The 22,499-nt window shown below is 39.5% G+C and overlaps 1 protein-coding gene across 7 annotated transcripts in view; it reads left to right on the top strand.

Moving 5' to 3' along the window:
• Positions 1-22,499, top strand: part of LOC133595948 (intermembrane lipid transfer protein VPS13B-like) — a 672,020-nt gene that overhangs the window by 170,020 nt on the left and 479,501 nt on the right. For all 7 annotated transcript variants that reach the window (XR_009814611.2, XM_061948790.2, XM_061948782.2 and 4 more), the window contains exons 20-21: positions 17,724-17,833; positions 21,273-21,405. Coding sequence is in view for 6 of the 7 variants with exons in the window: in XM_061948790.2 (XP_061804774.2) it covers positions 17,724-17,833; positions 21,273-21,405 (243 nt within the window). In the remaining variant the exon portion in view is untranslated. The remainder of the gene's footprint in view (positions 1-17,723; positions 17,834-21,272; positions 21,406-22,499) is intronic.

Raw genomic sequence — 22,499 nt, 5'->3', positions numbered from 1 at the left:
AACAGTAAACAAATACATAAAACATCACATTTACAACATTAAAATTTGCTCACATGACACATGTGCATACCGACAAGGTAGACTGCAGTCCTTTCACAGAAGTTTTAAAGTCATTCAACGTAACTAGGGTTTGAAGTTTAATATTCGATTGTAGGTTATTCCATGCCTACAATGCTTTCTTGCCCAGTTCAGTTCTTACTTTGGGGACGACAAATTGCAGAACATTCATTGAACGAAGATTGTGACTTCCTTGTTTCTTTGTTAAAATACAAGACAGATAAGATCGAGTGATATCCAGAATGGTTTTGTAGATGAAAACATACCAATGATTGAGGCGTCGAGCACATAAAGATGTCCAGTTAACCATTGAGTATAACACACAATGGTGAGTAAGGGGAGCGCAGTTGGTGATGAATCTCAGTGCCCCGTGGTACACACTAACCAGCTTGTGGAGACAACCAGCAGTAGCATTCATGTACAACACATCTCCATAGTCAATAACAGGTAAAAAGGTTGTTTCCACCAATTTCTGTTTCACAGTAAAAGAAAAGCAAGACTTGTTTCTATAATAAAATCCCAGTAAAAGTTTCAGTTTTTTTTTTACAACATACTGAATGTGCTCCTTAAAACTCAAGTGGTCATCAATTAAAAATCCTAAATATTTAAAAGCAGATACTAACATAATTTGTTGCCCATTTCTTGTTAAAATGTTCTCACACAGTGCTGATCTTTGATTTACCTCCTCCTGAGGATTGTTGTGATGTGGAAAAGGGGTGGGATTTAATAAGCTCTGGTTCTTCCTACTTGTTTTTGGACATATTGAAATAAAAATGGTTAGATTATTAGATTGACCACTAATGCATGTCCGGAAAAAATGTAACTGAACTGAACACTGCAAAATTCAAACCATTACTTTGGTCCAAAAGACCAAGTCCTTCCAGTCAGATCTACTGTTTCTCCAATGATTTGTAAACTTACAAACTCAGCAAGGGATCAAATAATTAGTTGTACCACTGTGCGTTGCAGATGGCCGATCCACTCGAATCACACGGGCCAATTTCTCTTTGTATATGTGACTGTGTTAATAGTAGCTCATGGGTACAAACGCTATAAACACTTATTTTACAATGTGTGTGTGTGTGTGCAATCAGGGGCGACATCCTCTGAAGACCACACTGTGTTGTCAGTTTCAAGCTTCAAAACCACAACTTCATTCATCAGCAGCTAATAACAAGCCAAATGTGCTCTAACACACACACACACACACACACACACACACACACACACACATAGAAAGGATATTCTATACATATATACTTACATCTATACATGAGGACTGTCCCCAGAAAGTAGTCATGTATGTCTGTCAAATTGTTGGGGTCTTTTTTAGGATGATTTAAATTATCTAAAAGTAATTTAATGTGATAATCATGATTAATCCAAATAAAAAAGTGTGATTAATCTCATCTTAAAAGAAAAAAAAAAAAGGTAATCATTTGACAGCACTCATATACATACAGACATATATACATAGTTAAGATCATAATTGCTGCTGGTAGTTTCCCTTTGTTAATGCATTATCCTTTGAGGACAGTTTGCCTTCATTGCAAGCCTTTGTTCTGAACTTTCTTTTTAGACTTAGACTTAGACAAACTTTAATGATCCACAAGGGAAATTGTTCCACACAGTCGCTCAGTTACAATGATGGAAAGTGTAAGAATGGAAAGGACAATGCAGGTATAAATAGACTAAATATAGTGATATAAAATGTAACATATATACGTAATATTTACATAATATAAATACAGTATATTATATATACTGATATATTATATTATATTATATTATGTCTATATCATATATACAATATATAACAATTACCATACTGTCACATACAGTATACTGTATGTGACAGCTGCAGCATAAAATAGAGAGTAAATCCAGCAGAAAATAGACATTAAAAACAAAGAGAAGTAGCTAACATAGAAGGTGTCAAGTAATAGACAGATATCATCTATTGCTTTTTGGCGAGTGATTATACAGCTGGATGGAGATTTTTCCTTTCCTTCTTGCTCCCGGTCTGACTCTGGCTAGTACATACAGTATATGGTTGGATGCTGAGCTCTGTTGCTGTTACCATTTATGTTGCCCAAAAGTTGAATATGATTGTGTTTCTCCAAAAGTATAAAAATGGCTGCTGCAGCGAGGGCAAAGTTTCGGTCACCGGAGGGCTTCATTTGCATCTAATAACTTTGCCTCTCTTTCCACAGCCAGCCGAAAAGTGGCTGGAATATACTGTTGGTCTGTACAGCAATGTTTTTTCATTGATATATATTTTTTATAGTATGACCCTTTTTAAATGATTTATTTGTCAGCACTTATTGGTGGTCGAAGTTCAACATAATGCGACCGACTGTGAACAATACAGTCGGTACTCATACATATTAGATATTAACACATAGTTCCACTTCAGAAGATCTATATCATATTTGGATACACACGCCATATTCCTCCATACTTCCTTTTTGGTATGATCCCAAATCACAGCCAAATAACCGATATATTTTTGTGATCCTTGAAAATCCAGGTCTTATTATGCAATCCAGTTCTAAACCACTATAAACCATTGACAGCAATACACTGCAAAAAATCAGTGTTCAAAAATTATAAAAATAAATAAATAAAATTAGGGGTATTTTACTTGAACTAAGCAAAATGTTCTGCCAATAGAACAAGAAAATTTGGCTTGTCAAGACTTTCCAAAACAAGTCAAATTAGCTAACCTCAATGAACCCCAAAATATCTTAAAATAAGTATATTCTCACTAATAACACTTTTCCTGATAGAAAAAAAAAGAGACCTTTTTGCTCAATATGTTGAAAAATATTCTTAAATTAAGTACCGGTAAATGCTAGTGCCATTATCTTGACATAATGATATGCGCTCAACATTACATTTCTGAAAACCAGAAAACTTATACTAAAAACTAGTTTATTGTTCTTAATGGAAAGGCAAAAAGGCAACCGCTTGTTACTCTCGGGGTCTACTAGCCACTCAGGCAAATCATATGGTCTAAAAATGCATTTTTCCATTGATAACATGACATCATTGTGGTGAAGAAGGAGCTGAGCCGGAAGGCAAAGTTCTCAATTTACCGGTCGATCTACGTTCCCATCCTCACCTATGGTCATGAGCTTTGGGTTATGACCGAAAGGACAAGATCACGGGTACAAGCGGCCGAAATGAGTTTTCTCCGCCGGGTGGCGGGGCTCTCCCTTAGAGATAGGGTGAGAAGCTCTGCCATCCGGGGGGAGCTCAAAGTAAAGCCGCTGCTCCTCCACATCGAGAGGAGCCAGATGAGGTGGTTCGGGCATCTGGTCAGGATGCCACCCGAACGCCTCCCTAGGGAGGTGTTTAGGGCACGTCCGACCGGTAGGAGGCCGCGGGGAAGACCCAGGACACGTTGGGAAGACTATGTCTCCCGGCTGGCCTGGGAACGCCTCGGGGTCCCCCAGGAAGAGCTGGACGAAGTGGCTGGGGAGAGGGAAGTCTGGGCTTCCCTGCTTAGGCTGCTGCCCCCGCGACCCGACCTCGGATAAGCGGAAGAAGATGGATGGATGGATGGATGGATGGAACATGACATCATCGCGCCAAGTGCGTGCTCTTTCAGTCAATTAGTGCGCATATATACAGCCCGGACCCTGGCCAAATTTTTTTTAATTGTAATTTTGAATAATTTACCTGAATGTGCATGAACTATCCATCCATCCATTTTCTACCGCTTATTCCCTTTGGGGTCGCGGGGGGCGCTGGAGCCTATCTCAGCTACAATCGGGCGGAAGGTGGGGTGCACCCTGGACAAGTCGCCACCTCATCGCAGGGCCAACACAGATAGACAGACAACATTCACACTCACATTCACACACTAGGGCCAATTTAGTGTTGCCAATCAATGTCACATGTTAAATGTTTAAATATTAACTGTCCGTTTACTGTACCGTGCCAACTGCACTACTATATGAGTACGTGTGTTTTCTATTGTTTCATTGAAAATAAAACAGCAAAGTCCATTTGGCTGTCATCTGTTTTAATTATCAAACAAATTGTGTTAAAGTCTTTTTTTTTTCATGCTTGAAATAAGAAATTATTACTTTAAATGTAGTTTTATACTCGTGAGTGTTGATGACACAGCTTTGCAACAGTTGATATTCTAGTTTCAAGCATGTTTTACTCAATATAGGTTATAAAATCTCAGCAACAAGCTGTAATATTTTACTGATAATTTTGGACCAAAACACTTAAAACAAGTAAAAGACTCTTAACATAAAGTCTGCTTAGTGAGAATAATTATCTTATTAGACAGAAAATAAGCAAATATCACCCTTATTTGAGATATTTAATCTTACTTAGATTTCAGTTTTTGCAGTGTATTTTCTTCATGCAGTATCAGATCTCAATTATCCAAGTGGTTAAAAACATCTAGTTAATCAAATCAGTGGAAAGCGGTTGACCATACATTTGAGGTATGTGTTTTTAGCACTAAGAGACATGTTTACCTTGTTCCTATTTATTAATGTTCCCATGTGACATTGTTATTATAAGTACCAAATGACAACCATTACTACACAGTTTAATAACCACCCTCTTAGTTGTCATGATGGACTGAAAGAACTAAGGTTGAACTGTGTACCAAAAACTGATAAGCAAGCTGATGGATAGCAGCGATAAGGAATTTTCAAGGTAACTGTGCAAAATTCAGTCTGTCTGTGGGAATTCAGCAGCAGAAGCAGAAGTCTGTTTATTTTAATGAACTCAGAAGCGTCTCCTCCGTTTCCCTTACATTACAGTGTAGCTCATTTTGAGTTCACACAGTGCACTTTATATCCATCATAGATATAAAGCAATCAGGACTCAGTCTGTTTTGTCTCTTATTAAGACGACTACCTATCTTGTTGACAAGAGCCAGGTCACATTTGGTCATGACTTAAATCGTTTTGCATTGGTGTGCCGTAAATTGAGCAAGACAGAAACTGTGTCTTTGTGAGTACAAACATATATTTTTGTATTTAAAGGATTGGAACAGCTATAAAAGCTGGTGTCGCCTGAATCCAGTCATCTTGTTTCATTTAGGGTATGCACTGTACAAGAGTTGTGTTGCTGTTTATAACACTGAGAGTAAATGTTGATTTATAAAGGCATGGAGTTGACTATAAAATGGGATATTTTATATGATAATTTTCTACTTTTCTGACTTAAATGTTACAATGTTGGATGCTTGTGTTGAACAATGCTTAAAGCGCCAAATCATAAGGTGCATGCTTTAGAGAGTGATGAACTATTTATTTGGGCATTTCTGGTATCTGCAGCTGGCACAGGTTTATAGTGATGTATCTACATCAGTGCTTTAGTTATAGGTTTTTCACTTCTTTTTTTTTTGATATTCTTAAGTGATTCATAATGTTGAAAGGACCTCTCACAGGGTGAACTTATCATTTTATGAATGTTTTCAACAGTATGCAATTTGATCCTGAACTGTGTTTGCTTTGCTGTTTGTCATTTCTTACACTGATAAAATAGCTACGCTCTCACTTGATGAGAAACTTAAAAACACACACACTTCACTGCGTATTGGGTCTATCAGTATGTAATGTATCCAGTGCATTGTCCATGATGTAACATGTAGTGATTATAGTGATCCCATAAATCATATAATGAACTTTATTTTGTATCTCCTGCTCTTTATATTTGGTGTTGCATATTTCATTCTTGGAATGTACAGTACAGTATGTCTGACATTTAGTTTCATATACATATGTCTATATAGGGGCGGCATGGCGTAGTGCAGTGTTTTTCAACCTTTTCTGAGCCGAGGCACATTTTTTCCCATTGAAAAAATTCTGAGGCACGCCACCAGCAGAAAACATTAAAACATTAAACTCAGCAGCCGATATTGACAGTAAAAAGTCGTTCTCGCAATTGTTTGATATGAATTCAACCATAACCAAGCATGCATCACTATAGCTCTTGTCTCAAAGTAGGTGTACTGTCACGACCTGTCACATCACACCGTGACTTATTTGGAGTTTTTTTTGGTGTTTTCCTGTGTGTAGTGTTTGAGTTCTTGTCTTACGCTCCTATGTTGTTGTTGATTGTACTTTGTGGACGCCGTCTGCTCCACATGCTGTAAGTCTTTGCTGTCCTCCAGCATTCTGTTTTTGTTTACTTTGCAGCCAGTTCAGTTTTAGTTTTGCATAGCCTTCCCTTAGCGGCACTCGCCTTTAAGCATTAGACACCTTTTTACCTGCAAACCATTGTCGTCGTTCCCGACATCTACAAAGCAATTATCTACCTGCTGCCACCTACTAGTATGGAAGAGTATTACACGGTTACTCTGCCGAGCGCTAGACAGTACAGACACTCAACAACGGTACATTTTTGGATTATAACTACTGGTTTGCAAAAAATATTTTTAACCTAATTAGGTGAAATTACATAATCTCCCACGGCACACCAGACAATATCTCACAGCACACTAGAGTGCCGCGGCACAGTGGTTGAAAAACACTGGCATAGCGGGTAGAGCGGCCGTGCCAGAAACCTGAGGGTTGCAGGTTCGCTCCCCGCCTCTTGACATCCAAATCGCTGCCGTTGTGTCCTTGGGCAGGACACTTTACCCTTGCCCCCGGTGCCGCTCACACTGGTGAATGAATGATGAATGAATGATAGGTGGTGGTCGGAGGTGCCGTAGGCGCAAACTGGCAGCCTCGCTTCCGTCAGTCTACCCCAGGGCAGCTGTGGCTACAAATGTAGCTTACCACCACCAGGTGTGAATGAATGATGGGTTCCCACTTCTCTGTGAGCGCTTTGAGTATCTAATAATAGAAAACCTCTATATAAATTCTAATCCATTATTATTATTATTTTTATTATCATATACAGGTTGAAGCTGAAGATCTCTCTTTAATTGTTGCCATTATTGCATCTTCACCACACACTAGAGATGTGCGGTTTGCGGGCACAACCGCGGAGTCCGCGGATTATCCGCGGATTATCCGCGGATCGGGCGGATGAAATAAAAAAAAATTAGATTTTATCGGCGGGTCGGGTCGGGCGGTTGAAATAAAAAACAATTTGATTTTAAATAGATTCAGGCGGGTGGCAGTTAAACCAATTGGTAAATATATATACATAGTTAAATGTTGTTACCAACATACAAAAAACGAGCAGGCACCTGCTGCATATGCCACAGAAAAAAAAAGAAAAGAGATGGACACTTTTACGGAGCGGAGAAGGGACGCCTCGCCGGGGTCCGGGACCGAGGCCCCTTCCCCCGAGAGGGCCCCACCGGGAGCCGTAGCTGAGGCGATCCGCGAGAAGGGCCCGACGCACGTCCAGGGTCACCACCGCGCCCACCGCACCGACACCCCGCCTCGTCCGCCTTCGCCGCGGCCGGCGTCACGCGCAGCAGGTAAGCAGCTTACCTGCCCGCCACCCCTGTTGTTAACAGGCAAAAGCTTTATAACCTCACTAATGCCTTGCATCGTCTATATTAGATATATAACAACGGGCGGGCTCGTAACAGGGGTCACTCCGCGCGCTCCGCCCGCGCAGCTTACCTGCCCGCCACCCCTGTTGCCGGGGGCGCGTAACAGGGGTCACTCTGCGCGCAGTGCGCTCACGAAAGGGGTGGGGCTCACCCTGGTTGATATAGACAGCAGCTAGGACGGTGGCCATGGAAGTCGGAACCCGCTAAGGAATGTGTACCAACCCACCTGCCGAATCAACTAGCCCTGAAAATGGATGGCGCTGGAGCGTCGGGCCCATATACCCGGCCGTCGCCGGCAGCGAGACGCGCTTGGAGGTGCGCTCAGCGCGTCTCCCATATGATTGCGCACTGGTGTGCGTCTGGGCCGTGACAGCGTGGCACGCGAATGTCTGTGCTGCATTGGATCAGTCTCCTTTCTTTAACAGGCAAAAGCTTTATAACCTCACTAATGCCTTGCATCGTCTATATTAGATATATAACAACGGGCGGGTGCGGGCGGATGGCGGGCGGATGCGGTTCTGATCAAATGTTAGATCGGGTGGATTGCGGATGGTTGACGACTTTCTGATGCGGTTGCGGATGAAATAATTGCCTATCCGCGCATCTCTAACACACACACACACACACACACACACACACACACACACACACACACACACACACACACACACACACACACACACACACACACGCACACACCCTAAACTGGGCAGGTTTTCTGTATACCAAGAGTCTGTTTCTCGCCATGCCAGCCTTTGTCCTGTTAACAGCAAGACCGTAAATGAGGTGAAGTAAGAGTTAATGTATTGTTAAAGGGGAACTGTACTTTTTTGGGAATTTTGCCTATCATTCACAATCATTATGAGAGACAAGAAGACAAAAGTTAAATTTTTTTTTGGTGGCTAGCTATCAATTCTACCTCTAAATCACTTTAAAAATGCATTCAGAAACCATCAACAATACTTAATTTATGTTCCGTAATCTTTATAATAACCAAGCTGTAGCGACATTGTTATTGTAAGAGCGAACACTGAGGAACTCTTTTTCTAGCGTAGTAACACATCGGCGTGTTTCAGTAATAGCCGTAAAAGTTAACTCCGGAAAGAGATAAGCTAGCTTCTACGTCCGCATGAAACACGTTTGAGTTTGTAATGCACAACACAATGCGATAGAACACCAATTTGTACTGACTGAAAAACATGAATAATCATATTACAGAGTCTGTAAAGTGTTAACCCACATTTCATGTTTTGTTTGTACACAGCTAGCCAGACCGGGTATGCACTATAGTTGTAATAATGCGCATGACGTGCTGTGTGTATAATGTACAGTATATGGCATACTCGAACAGTTGTGCATTTGGTCCAGCTGGCCGGGAACATTTTGTCCGGTTTATTTTGGTAAGCACTCCATTTATGTCAAAACAGCATGGGTCAAGTTCCAAATTCACAGCGCCAAAGTCACTTTCACCTCCCTCTCTCGGCTTCCGTCAGTTCCAACGTCTCACCCTTCCTTCGTGCTCGCTTCTCGAAACAGTAGTTCATCCTCAGTATGTATACTCACAAAAAGATAAGATTGTGAATACTCATTTGTCCAAAAATAGTCGTATATGTTGTCTGTTACAAAGTCTGCCATGATTAGAACACACACATGTTTGTTGTCACAAGAAGGACACACAGTTGTTGCCAGAAGTCTGAAGTGCGCTACTATGGAAACTGAAATAAATGCGCCAAGCAATTACGGTAGATTGAAATGACCAAAATACGGTAAATATTGTACATATTACATATTGTTACTACATTATATATATATATATATATATATATATATATATATATATATATATATATAAAATATATATATATACTGTGTATATATATATATATATATATCCATCCATCCACACCTCGTGTGTGTGTGTGACAATCATTGGTACCTTAACTTTAACTTTATATATATATATATATATATATATATATATATATATATATATATATATATATATATATATATATATATATATATATATATATATATATATATATATATATGTGTGGGAAAAAAATCACAAGACTATTTCATCTCTACAGGCCTGTTTCATGAGGGGGGGTACCCTCAATCGTCAGGAGATTTTAATGGGAGCATTCGCATACCATGGTTTATATAGGGCACAGAGTGGGTGGGTACAGGCTGGCCTAGGGGCGTGGTGATTGGCTCATGTGTTACCTAGGAGGTGTTTCCGTCTATGGCGGCATGTTGTTACAATTTCGCTGCGCTTGTTGAGGGATGACAGGTCTGGACGGTAAATAATAAACAGTTTCTCTTTCAAGCATAGGTTGCATCTTTTATTACCACTATTGTAAGGTGTGTAATAAAAGATAGTGGTAATAAAAGATGCAACCTATGCTTGAAAGAGAAACTGTTTATTATTTACCGTCCAGACCTGTCATCCCTCAACAAGCGCAGCGAAATTGTAACAACATGCCGCCATAGACGGAAACACCTCCTAGGTAACACATGAGCCAATCACCACGCCCCTAGGCCAGCCTGTACCCACCCACTCTGTGCCCTATATAAACCATGGTATGCGAATGCTCCCATTAAAATCTCCTGACGATTGAGGGTACCCCCCCTCATGAAACAGGCCTGTAGAGATGAAATAGTCTTGTGATTTTTTTCCCACACATACATATATTGCGCTCTACTACGGTATCGAGCACTATTTTTTTGGACAACCTTATTAAGACATATATATATATATATATATATATATATATATATATATATATATATATATATATATATATATATATATATATATATATATATATATATATATATATACATACATACAGTACAGGCCAACAGTTTGAACACACCTTCTCATTCAAACCTGAAATGGTTTTCACTTCACAGGTGTGCTTGAAGCTCATCAAAAGAATGCCAAAAGTGTGCAAAGCAGTAATCAGAGCAAAGAGTGACTATTTTGAAGAACCTAGAATATAAAACATGTTTTCAGTTACTTCACCTTTTTTTGTTAAGTGCATAACTCCACGTGTTCATTCATAGTTGTAATGCCTTCAGTGACAATCTACAATGTAAATAGTCATGAAAATAAAGAAAACACGTTGAATGAGAAGGTGTGTCCAAACTTTTGGCCTGTACTCTGCTTATATCAGAATCAGAAGTACTTTATATATATATATATATATATATATATTTATATATATATACATATATATACTTGCAGTGTGTATACAAAACATTGATGGAGGGTTTTGTACTTGTTTTAAAGGGTTTTGAGAGTACAGCGGTGACTCCCATTAGCCACATCATGTAAGCATTTTTTATCATCTTTAAAATCCTAAAAAAACGACGGATGTTCCTGTCTCTCGTAATAATTGTGAATGATTGGCAACATTTAAAAAAAAAAAAAAAAAAAAAAGTGCAACCCTTAAATATTTCTCCTATATTTTGACAAGGGTGCATGTATACTTTTTTATTTTACTGATACATAAATGCTGAGCATAATGTTCCTTGAACCCACTCACACACAGCTGAGACCTTTTTGAGTGGTGTCAACAGCTCCTGGTCACATGCATACGTACACATAAACACACATACACGCAGTTACCAACACTCACACCGATTCACAAAGCCACAGAACACCTGTCGGACTGCATGGCTCGCTCCAGGACACCTTCAAGTCATGAGCTCATCGGAAAAGCAATTAAAGGCAGCGTAGGCCCTGCACGCTTGCGTAATGTTTTGTTTTGCTACTTGGCTTCGGAATTAACTAAATCTGTCAGAAGTCATCAGGCTGACTTGAGCTGGGCTATATTTATTTATTTTCAGTTGGAGAGACTGGACACAAAGTCCCAGCACTGCCTCATGTCCCACGATGAACCAATTCTGAGGGGCGATTAGTTGGCTAAAACACAGATCTCCCCCCTCATTTGGGAGGGGCGAGGGTGAGCATGTCTTTTGTTGCCTGTCTCAGACTGATGGTGGGGTCATTGCCCTGTTGCTTGAAGGCTGTGCCATCTTTAACCCTTGACTTTAACCTTGGTCCTGTGGTAAAATAGTGTACACAGACTTGACATCCATAAATTGAGATGTGTGTTGATTAAAAACATTAATTAAAAGGAAATCAATTCAAATAATGATTTAAATGACATATTTTGGGGGTCAATGTGGAGAAAAAAGAAAAACGATCCTGAACTAAGTCTAGGTTTTGCGTTAGTCTGGTCTCTGGCTTCAATGTGGCCTCAGGCCAGGAGCAGGCTGATGTCAGACAGCCGTAAAACAACACCAGCAGCCCTGTGCTCTCTTTTAAGTCTACTGGACTTAAGTCTATGTGGAGGAAAAAAAAATCACCTTTGACATTAATAGGTCCATTGCGGCGGAGTCAAGGTAAGTGTGTCCTCATATGTCTGCACGTACATGGTGAACTGCACCAACTCGTGTTTTCTTGAGGAGTAATTTAAGAAGTAAGAAAAACACATCTGTTATCATTGTCATCACTTTCTGTAATTACCCATATGCCACCATGTTAGAGCAGTGAAAACAACAGTTAGCCTCCTGCCGAGGTTGGTCCCTCGGCATGTCAGGCGGTTTCATGATGCTGCCCGCTTCAAAGGAGGCGTCACTCTGCGTCAACACCATGCTAAAACACGGACATTTTTTGTAAACGGTCACGCCTTGGTCTTCAAAGCACCAAACGCCAAGTCCAAATATATTTAGTTTGTGTTACTCTCAGGCTGTCCTTTTGACTGGCATTCGAGTGTATCAAATTGTCACAAGTGTATTCCAACTGCTGTTGAAATACTGCTGATCCACTATTGATTGTCTCATAACATAATGACAATGACTATGTACAGGATTGAATGGCTTATTGGTGGCATAACACCAATGTCGCTGGTTTGGTGACCTACAAATGGTGGCAGTGAGACCGAGTAGCACTTTACTTCTGGTCTGGTACCTAATCCTTAAGTGCTTCCTGACATTTAAAATAATGTTTTCCTTACACCACATAATTCTGTCGTGTTTTGTACGCCACTATTTGCAGCAACACTTGGCAAAGGTCTGCTAACAATTGCAATGAACTTTGTGATCTTGAAAAGCCAATTAAAAACTGAAGAAAAATGACCTCAGCCTGCAGCACACTTCATGTAACTATTTTAATGTACTCTGAAAAATCTGTAAGCAGCTACAGTAGTAGTGTAACAATCGAGGTCCCCTTCTATAATGAAAATAAAGCTATATTTTGTCTTTTTGATGACTTGACACTGTCAAGATAAGCTTTTTTGCTTAAAATAATTGTATTGAGTTAGACAATCATGTGGATGGATTGATAATTTTATCAATAATCCATCTAATATTTTGTATGATTTTTTTTTTTAGGTAACTGCTGTGCTTCACCTTGTGTAGTTTCCCCTTTACACTTGGTTTTAACATACAAGAGGTCTCTGGTCTTCGTGCGTGTTCCGTTCCTATGATGGCGTTGAACTATATTTTGAGTTTTGGTGTAAATCAGAATCAATATCTCAATTAAAGCTGCAAGCAGCATTGGTCGGGCCCGCATATTTGGCAGGTGCTAGTCCTAAGTGTCCCAATACTTTTGTCCAGTTTTAGTAGTAAGTGTCCCAATACTTTTGTCAAGTTGTAGTCCTAAGTGTCCCAATACATTTGTCAAGTTTTAATCCTAAGTGTCTCAATACTTTTGTCCAGTTTTAGTCCTAAGTGTCCCAAAACATTTGTCCAGTTTTAGTCCTAAGTGTCCCAATACTTTTGTCCAGTGGTAGTTCTATGTGTCCCAATACTTTTGTCAAGTTTTAGTCCCAAGTGGCCCAATACTTTTGTCAAGTTTTAGTCCTAAGTGTCCCAATACTTTTGTCCAGTGGTAATCCGAAGTGTCCCAATATTTATATCAAGTTGTAGTCAAGTGTCCCAATACTTTTGTCAAGTTTTAGTCCCAAGTTTCCCAATACTTTTGTCAAGTTGTAGTCCCAAGTGTCCCAATACTTTTGTCCAGTTGTCGTCCTAAGTGTCCCAATACTTTTGTCCGGTGGTAGTCATAAGTGTCCCAATACTTTTGTCTAGTGTACCTACCTTGTCTGCATTGTGTAGGCACGCTGGTGCTTCCTGCTTTTAAGCAGCCATCTTAAAAAAACAGCAGCGCAGCAGCATCAGCGCAGCGGGTCTTTGAAGGGTCATAAAATCAAAACCGGAGCAGGTATTAAAACGCTGTTCTGTTATTTTATACACAAGGGTTTAATCTCTCTCCTGTGTTAGTTTGAAGCCGAAACCACAAACGCGCTCAGAGGAGATAGATTTTGAAGAAAGGTGACCGGTTTTTACAAAAAAATTGTTTTGAAGGGGGAATAGCAAACGTCCTGTTGATTTTTGCTGGGGGTTGTCAATTTATGAAATGTAGGTCTAAGTGAGACCTACATATAGGTTTTTGTTTCATGTCTCTCTGACCTTCCCAGTGGGAGTTACAGGCAGTTTTGTCAGTTTTTTCATCCGAGGAGCAGTTTTTTGTGCGTTTTATTAAAAAATTGCGCTAGAGCACAATTTTGAGATTTGGGGTTAGGTTTTTTTATTAGATCACAATTTTTGCCAGTCCTGATGTGTGCGTTCAGTTTAGTGAGTTTTGAAGCATGTTAAGGGGGTCAAATTACAGCTCAAAGAGACAAAAGTGACTGTTTTTAGTACCTTTTTGTCTTGAAGGGGGAATTGCCAACTTCCTGTTGATTTTAGCCCGAGAATGTACTATTATGAAATGTAGGTCTAAGTCAGACCTACATAGAGGTTTTTGTTTCATGTCTCTCCGACCTTCCTAGTGGGAGTTACAGGCAGTCTAGTTTTTTTTTTTCCTAGGGGGCGCTAGAGCGCAATTTTGAGTTTTGTGGTTCGGTTTTTTAAAAAAAAGGCAATTTTCGCAGGTCCTGATGTGTGGGTCAAATATGGTGAGTTTTGAAGCATGTTAAGTGGGTCAAATTACAGTTTAATGTGGCGGCGGAAGAATAAAGAATAAAGAATAAAACCTTACAAATTCAATAGGTCCTTATGTCCCATTGCATAAGGACTCCCAAAGGGAGTCCTTATGCAATGGGCCATGCGGGCCCTAATTATGTCTTAATTAACATCGAAACATTGCAGGATTCAATCAACTTGTTAGTGGTATGCCAAAGAATCACGTAATTTAAATGCAGTATTTTATTTTCATATATTCAAACACAGTGTTACTGTTCCAACTGTGTGTAATGTTACAGTGACCAAAAATCTTAAATATACGTTTACTGTTTTTAATTAATAATTAGGCCTACTACGCTACTCTATTTTAAAGTTGGTCATTATGGTGGTACTCTGAGAGCCAAGTGTTTTCTGAGGTGGTACGTGGTGAAACAAGTTTGAAAACTACCAGGTTAATGAGAATAGATTATACAGTATAATAGAATATTGCTCACTGGAAGGAGTGTTGCAAAAGAGGGGAAAACAGATTTATTGGGAAGTCTCAATAATGAGACAACTACATTGCTAATTATCACTGTCAATTTTGTAGGAGCCCGCCCTTTCACATGTTCAAGGGTAACATCTTTATCCTTTGTTAATGGTCGAAACAAACAGATTAGTCTGAGCATGGGGCCAGTGTTGGTTGCCCTTTTGTTCTGAGCTTTGTAGTTTCACCTCACTTTTCTCTTTCACTTTACTTCTCTTTGACACGCTCATCAAAAGAGTAAGCTTAAAGCTCGGGAAACATAATGAGGGTCAAAGTTAAAAAGTGAGCTAAAAAGAACAAAAGTGACGCACTTTCTCCGTGTAGCGACACACATTTACGCATTATTCCTGGTACGTTTTATTCTGCCTAATGTTAAATGTTATTCTTTGCACTTGCAGTAACTACCGTAGTTGTCGTTGTAGTGTGGTATTAAAAATGTATGGGAGTGCGCATGAAATATTGTAACACTTAATGTCGTGCAACACAGACAAAAAGTACTGAATGCATCTTCACTGTTGAACTCATTCTCTGCTTAATCCTGGGCATCATTTCAAAATATTCAATTCATTCGAGGCATTGACACTACACAATTTCCACATTTTCAAAATGGTAACTTTTTGAAGTAATTTCACTTTTTATGTAATGTAAATCCAGTTTAATCTTGACAATGTGTACTGCTTACACATTTCTCAACTGACAATTTTGGTGTCTCAATATTGGGGCTAACCCCAAAAGGGACAAGTGGTAGAAAATGGACGGATGGAATATTGGGACTAATCTTATGTTACCAAAGTTTGCATAATTTATACTACTTGCAGGTTCCAGCCATTCCAACCTTAAATTGTTCGAGTCATTCAATATATCACCTTAATTCCATATTATCCATGACAAAATGACCAATTCCACCTTTCTCAAACTGTTCCAAATTCTACATGCACCCTATATTTCAATACATTTCTTCAGTATTACAGCATTTCAGCTCAGCGTCAGCTCTTGACTATTCACACACAATTTCGACAGAAATTCCATTCTCTAGTTGCTCAGGCTGTTCTGGTCCATGATGGAACTACTAGAAGTTGGCCTGCAGCTCCACAGCCACAGCCAAGACCTATTAGGCAGCCACATTGTGGTATCGGAGTTCAAGCCACAGGGCTGAGGTTATGATTCCTATTTAGGAAAAGGCAAGAGTGAATGCATGGTGGCAAGGAAGAATGGAGGTGGAAAAAGTAGCGCAAAAAAGGAGTGACAGATAACTGGAAGGTGAAGTGATAGATTGTAATGTGGTGTGGAGCTTGTGATACAAGGAGTAGTGGAAGATGGATGAGAGAACACAAGGGTGGGTTATGGAATACATTTGATGTCAGGATTAATGCCAGTAAAGCTGTTAAGGACACAAGCTTGGAAGGTGCGGGGCAATAGCATAGAGACATTACCATGACACTGATGGAAGGACGGAAAGTAAACTATGTCAAATGATGATTGTTAGTCTGACTTAATCCATCTTTCAATTTTCAATCATTTTGTTGCCATAATAAACTGGAAGGATCAAAGTACACCTGGTAAACTGTAGTCAGGCACACAAAATAGGCATTGAAAATGTGCAGCAGCAGCATTGTATTGCACTACTGATCCTGTAACACTTTTTACATCACACATGCTTTCAGTCAAGCACACATCATTTCATAATGCACACACACAAATAAGGTCACACATCACTGAGCTTTGTAAAAGTGAAGCAAATTAGAGGCATTTTATTTACATTGTTAACAAGGAATAATAGACCCTACAGGAATTCCTGCTGAGCGGGCAAGTTTCTGTTACAAAGTGTGTCTTTGAGTTGCATGCAGTGCATGTGTTTGTGTGTGCAATTGTCACATCTGCAGGACAGCCAGCAATCAGCCAGCACACACACACACACACACACACACACACACACACACACACACACACACACACACACACACACACACACACACACACACACACGTGCGCACAAACATACACACACTGGCTTTGGGCCTGAAACAGCAGATTGGGGTCTTGTCCAAAACCCCATTAAACTTCTTGAAAGTCCTGCTAGAGCTGAAACATCCTCCTGTCGTCATGCTGGGACATTCCACAGCACGCCAGAGACCCTCCACTAATCCTGCCGGCATGGGAATCATTATTGATAGGATCCTAACGCATTACCTCAGGGCTCACTTATTGTTGGTAAAGATTATTTTTTAAGAGTAAACCAAGACCCAGCAATAGTCTTATATTTCATAGAAATTCATCAGAAGAAAATGTTTTTCTTGGCTTAGAGAGCTACCTCTTTGATCAGTGTAAAAAAAATAGTCCTTTCTGCTCTCTAACAAACAGCTTTATACACTCAAACTGGATATTGTGGACACTCTGTGAGAGTCGAGCCTGGCACCTAATCCACCTTTGCACATGGGTGCACAATGTTATACATTTCACTGACAGATATTGATGTTCTTTGTATTTCAATCAAAGTGTTTAGTGTGTCGGTCGAACATTTTTAAACAACTGTCCAGTGTTTGCCAGACAGATGTACTGCATATTCTTTCCGATTTATTTTTTTCCCCCTCAAACCCATTATTGCTTTGACAAACTGCAAAGTTCGGAATTACACGAGTTAAACTCATTTCCTTTCACTTGTTATGTGTCCAGGTGCAGTTCTGTTGGCTCGTGTTCAGGGCATCGCGATCAATGTGGACCCCATCTTCTGCACATGGCTGCTGTATCAGCCTCATCGAGGGAGCAACAGGCAGCAGCAACAGGTTTGAGACACATCATTTTATCATGGCATTATTTATTTTTGCAATTCTATTATATTAGTGCTTTAGACTACATAGTAAATGAGTTCACTTTGAAATAATCTTTTTGTTTTGAAAGAATGAACGTTTTTTTGTAGGGGCATCCCATCCGATATTGGTATCGGATATCGGCTTCCATCTAAAATCTCTGATATAAGTGCTCTGATACAAGCAGTTCTACAGCATGTTTACTGCAAAGCTTGACAGCGAGTTATAAGCTACTCAACTGAGCACACTAGGTTGGTCTTTTATTTTATCTTAGTAAAGTAATTTAAAAAGATAAACATGGTAGGTTATAGGCTGCTAGGAGCTAGCAGCTATGTAACAGCTAAGCACACAATAACACACAAGCTAGCCATATGTAATATGTGTCCTTAATTGAACAATTGCAGTCTAAAATAGCACATTTGTCAATGTAAACAAGTATCAAATAATGATAGTTTCATGTTACTTACATAGGGTAAGGGGTTAGGGTTCAGAAAGTATTCCATGTGCTTCACTTTTTCTACATTTTGTTATTTTACAGCATTATTGCTAAATTTAATAAATTATTTCTTATTATTATTGCTAAATTGCTAATTTAGGGATGTCCCGATCCGATATTTGGATCGGATCGGCCGCCGATATTCGCCAAAAAATGCGTATCGGCAAGGCATGGGAAAATGCCGATCCAGATCCAGTTTAAAAAAAAACTCCGGTCCGTGTTTTCCAACGCACCGATTTAAATAATACATTCCACTTTTCTGCTGCTCCCTAATTTCCGTTCCGCATTTTCCAGCACACCTTCAACACATCCACGGGTCTGTGGATTCTCACGCAGTTGCTTTTAGCTGCTGGCATTACACGACAGGCTCTTCTCACTCTTTCCTGTGTCTCCCTCTCACAGACAGCTAGCGCACCTTCTTACACACGTCACATACTGTCACGACATACGTCACATACGTATACGCCCTCCCCGAGCAGAGAGGTAGCATGGCTAACGTTAGCTGTGATGCTAGCGCAGCCGTGCTAGGAACGCTCCCTCTAAGGTGCGCGCTTGTGCAATTGCGCACGGCAAATCTATGCCACGCACAAAATCAAATAAAAAATTAAGCGCATAACAATTTTCGACACACAGACACGACAGAGAAAACAGTTTTCGTCATCATTGTTCAAATATTGTAACGTCTGTCGAGACGCTTATCTCCATTCGGTGCCACACGTCCACACCATCAAAATGCAGAGGCAAACATTTCCAGATCAACACCGTATGAAAAAATTAGTGATTTTTTTAGTTGTGATTTCCTTCTCTGCATGAAAGTTTAAAAGCGGCATATATTAATGCAGTATGAAGAAGAATGTTTTAATGTAGACACATAGAATCATCATACTGCTGTGATTATATGCATCAAGTGTTCATTCAAGGCTAAGGCAAAATATCCACATATATATGGTGTATCGTGACATGGACTAAACATATCCACATATATATGGTGTATCGTGACATGGCCTTAAAATATCGCAATATTAAAAAAAGGCCATATCGCCCAGCCCTAGTTCAATGATGCCATTTCTGTTTGTCATGTATAATTTTGTCTATTTTGTGTTTATCCTTGAATAAACAGGTCAGTTTCTTGTTACCAACCATTGTGTTTTATTCAAACTCCCCTAATTCAGCTGGCTAGTTGTTATCAAGAGTACTAAAACCCTTTTCAACATGATTCTGACAACTAAGTAGGCTAAATAACTTTAAACTTCAATACATGCTCGGATAGGCCAGTATCGGTCAGTATCGGTATCGGTCAGTATCGGTATCAGATCGGAAGTGCAAAAACAATATCGGTATCGGATCAGAAGTGCAAAAACCTGGATCGGGACATCCCTATGTGACATGACATGTACATAAGTATTCACAGCTTTTGCTCAATACTTTGTTGAGGCACCTTAGGCAGCAATTACAGCATCAAGTCTTTTTGAATACAATGCTACAAGCTTGGCAAACCTATCTTTGGGCAGTTTCGCCCATTCCTCTTTGCAGCACCTCTTAAGCTCCATCAGGTTGGATGGGAAGTGTTGGTTTTCATCCAGCATGTCGCTGTACATTTACCTTCAACTATTTGCGCTGCCTTTGTACATCTGAGTCAGATCATATCTGAATTATGTCTAATTTTAAATGTAAATTGGTTGTTTTGTTTGGCATTGATCCGAAACATCTTCCTTTTCTATTGAAGCCAAGCTTGTTTTAGTTTTAGTCTGCCCATGTTGTGTGATGTGGGAATAACCCACATTTGGCAACTGGAATCTTGCACTTAACATGCCCCTTGCCTTTGTAACTGTCGTTTGGGAAGGGATCATCTTCTTTCCATAAAAGCTGCATTTTTTTGTTCTTTATACTGCTTTCCACATCTGCTGCGTCATTGTGTTCCACTTCCACTTTTGCTAAATTAAAGTAGCCTTCATTTTGCAAATAGTAGCAGCTCATACAAGTCGCATCTCCAGAAAATTGATAAGAATGAATAACAACGGAATCATAATACAATGGTTTTGCTAAAAGTTTGCCCTGCTTATTCTTGCCTTATGCTGTATTAAACAGCTGTCAAAATATACAAGTGTGAGAGATAAGGAGAGCAAATGACTTAATCTCACCTACTCCTTACTCTGGAGGTTATTGCTGTACAAGGATAAACACGTGTTTCTGGGCTACTTTTCAAGGTCTGGTTGTTTTAGGCAAGACCTTTAGCTGAAGGCCAAACAACCACCTCGAGAAACCGCAATGAAGAAGCTCACCACTGCAGTTTTTTTTAATTCAGAGTATTGGAGAATGCTGATCATTTTAAAACATAACATTTCAATACAATTAAATATACAAACATTTAGATAACTGAATGAGGAGATGGTAGTGAATATGTTAAGAAAAATTAGTTTTATTTTTTATTATCAATGGATAAATAAATGTAAAAAAACACAGGTGTTATGGTGTTAGTTTATTCCGAACATGCATGCTGTTGCAATGTGGTATGTCACATATTTACAGTTTACCACGTCATCGTATCCAAAAAGGTAGACATAGTTATCAGTGATGTGCATTTTCCTCACTTAGGCTGATATAATATATACAGTATCTCAACATATATTTACAAATTTGAATAGACTGCCAATAGTTCTACTCATTACAATTGGCCTTCTACAATTGGTGTAACACACTTTGTCACCTATAACACAAAGCTGAAGTCTATTTTTGCTGTTTTTAGCATTTTTTTCACAACATAAAAAAAGATTATCAAAATGGTGTCTGCATGCTTTGACATTTCAGTATGCGGCCCTTGGTGCAGAATGTTTGGACTATCGCTTAATAGTATTGGTACAACATTTTTAACGTAATTATTTATTCCATAACCCTCATTATGTTGTGATATCATTGCAGAATCCAGGCCCAGTTCCCTTGACAAAGCGAAGAGAGGATGACATCTCATTAGGGAGCACACCATTGGTCCAACAGACTTCCAATCAAGCCTCTGACTATGCTAGCAGCCCTGTCAAAACCAAAACTGTTACAGGTAGGCTTAAACACTGTGTGCAAACAGGCGTATTCATAGCAAATTACTTTTAGGTAATGTTGCAATTTTGCAAACAAAGCATGCATGCCTGATGGAAAACACACAATAGTAATGTTCCAGTTTTCAAAATGCGCTAGTTCGATGCTAATTTACACTGGATACTGTATGCCATATACATATTAGCATGAGCGAACTTACGTGGCGTTTTCTACAACTCCACATTTGGCAATCAAAACTGCAACTAATTAGACATGACAGTCAAACAGCTAGTGTGTAAAAAAAATACAATACTTACAATTTAAACACATTGTAGTGCTCAACAAAAGACAAGACTGGCATAGTCAATTTATTGCGAATTTACTATTTCCTGGATACGGCAACACAATTTGGACAAACTGAAATTAATGCATACTTGCAGATGAGACACATCAGTTTAAGAAAACGAGATATGCTGTAACTGGAATGTGCAGTTATTATGAGCTCATTGTCTAATGCAGTGTTTTTCAACCTTTTTTGAGCCAAGGCACATTTCTTTATTGAAAAAACAAGGAGGCACACCACCAGCAGAAACATTAAAAAATGAAACTCCACCAGTTTGTCTTTTTTTTTTAGTTCGTTGTTTTCCTGTGTGTAATGCTTTAGTTCCTGTCTTGTGCTGTTATTTTGGTGGCTCTTCCTGTTTTGTTGGTGTTTTCCTGTAGCAGCTTCACACCTTCCTTTGAGTGCTATTGCCTGACCTGCTTTGTATTGGCAAACAAGGCTATTTCAGTTGTGTGGACGCTATCCTTCTTTGTGGGGACATTGTTGATTGTCATGTCATGTACGGACACACACTGTAAGTCTTTGCTGTCGTCCAGCATTCTATTTTTGTTTACTTGGTAGCCAGTTCAGTTTTACTTTTGTTTTGCATAGCCATCCCTATGCTTCAGTGCCTTTTCCTAGTGGGACTTGCATTTTGTTCATTTTTGGTTTAAGCGTAACATACCTTTTTACCTGCACGCTGTCTCCCGCTGTGCTCTGCATATTGGGATCGCGACAAACCATCCTCGACGCGTTTCGACTTCTACAAAGCAATGAACTACCTGAGCCACCTA

This window comes from Nerophis lumbriciformis, linkage group LG04 (assembly GCF_033978685.3).
Source record: "Nerophis lumbriciformis linkage group LG04, RoL_Nlum_v2.1, whole genome shotgun sequence".
Classification (NCBI taxonomy): Eukaryota; Metazoa; Chordata; class Actinopteri; order Syngnathiformes; family Syngnathidae; genus Nerophis; species Nerophis lumbriciformis.
Note: the sequence above shows the minus strand (reverse complement) of the source record. Positions and strands in the feature narration are given on the sequence as shown.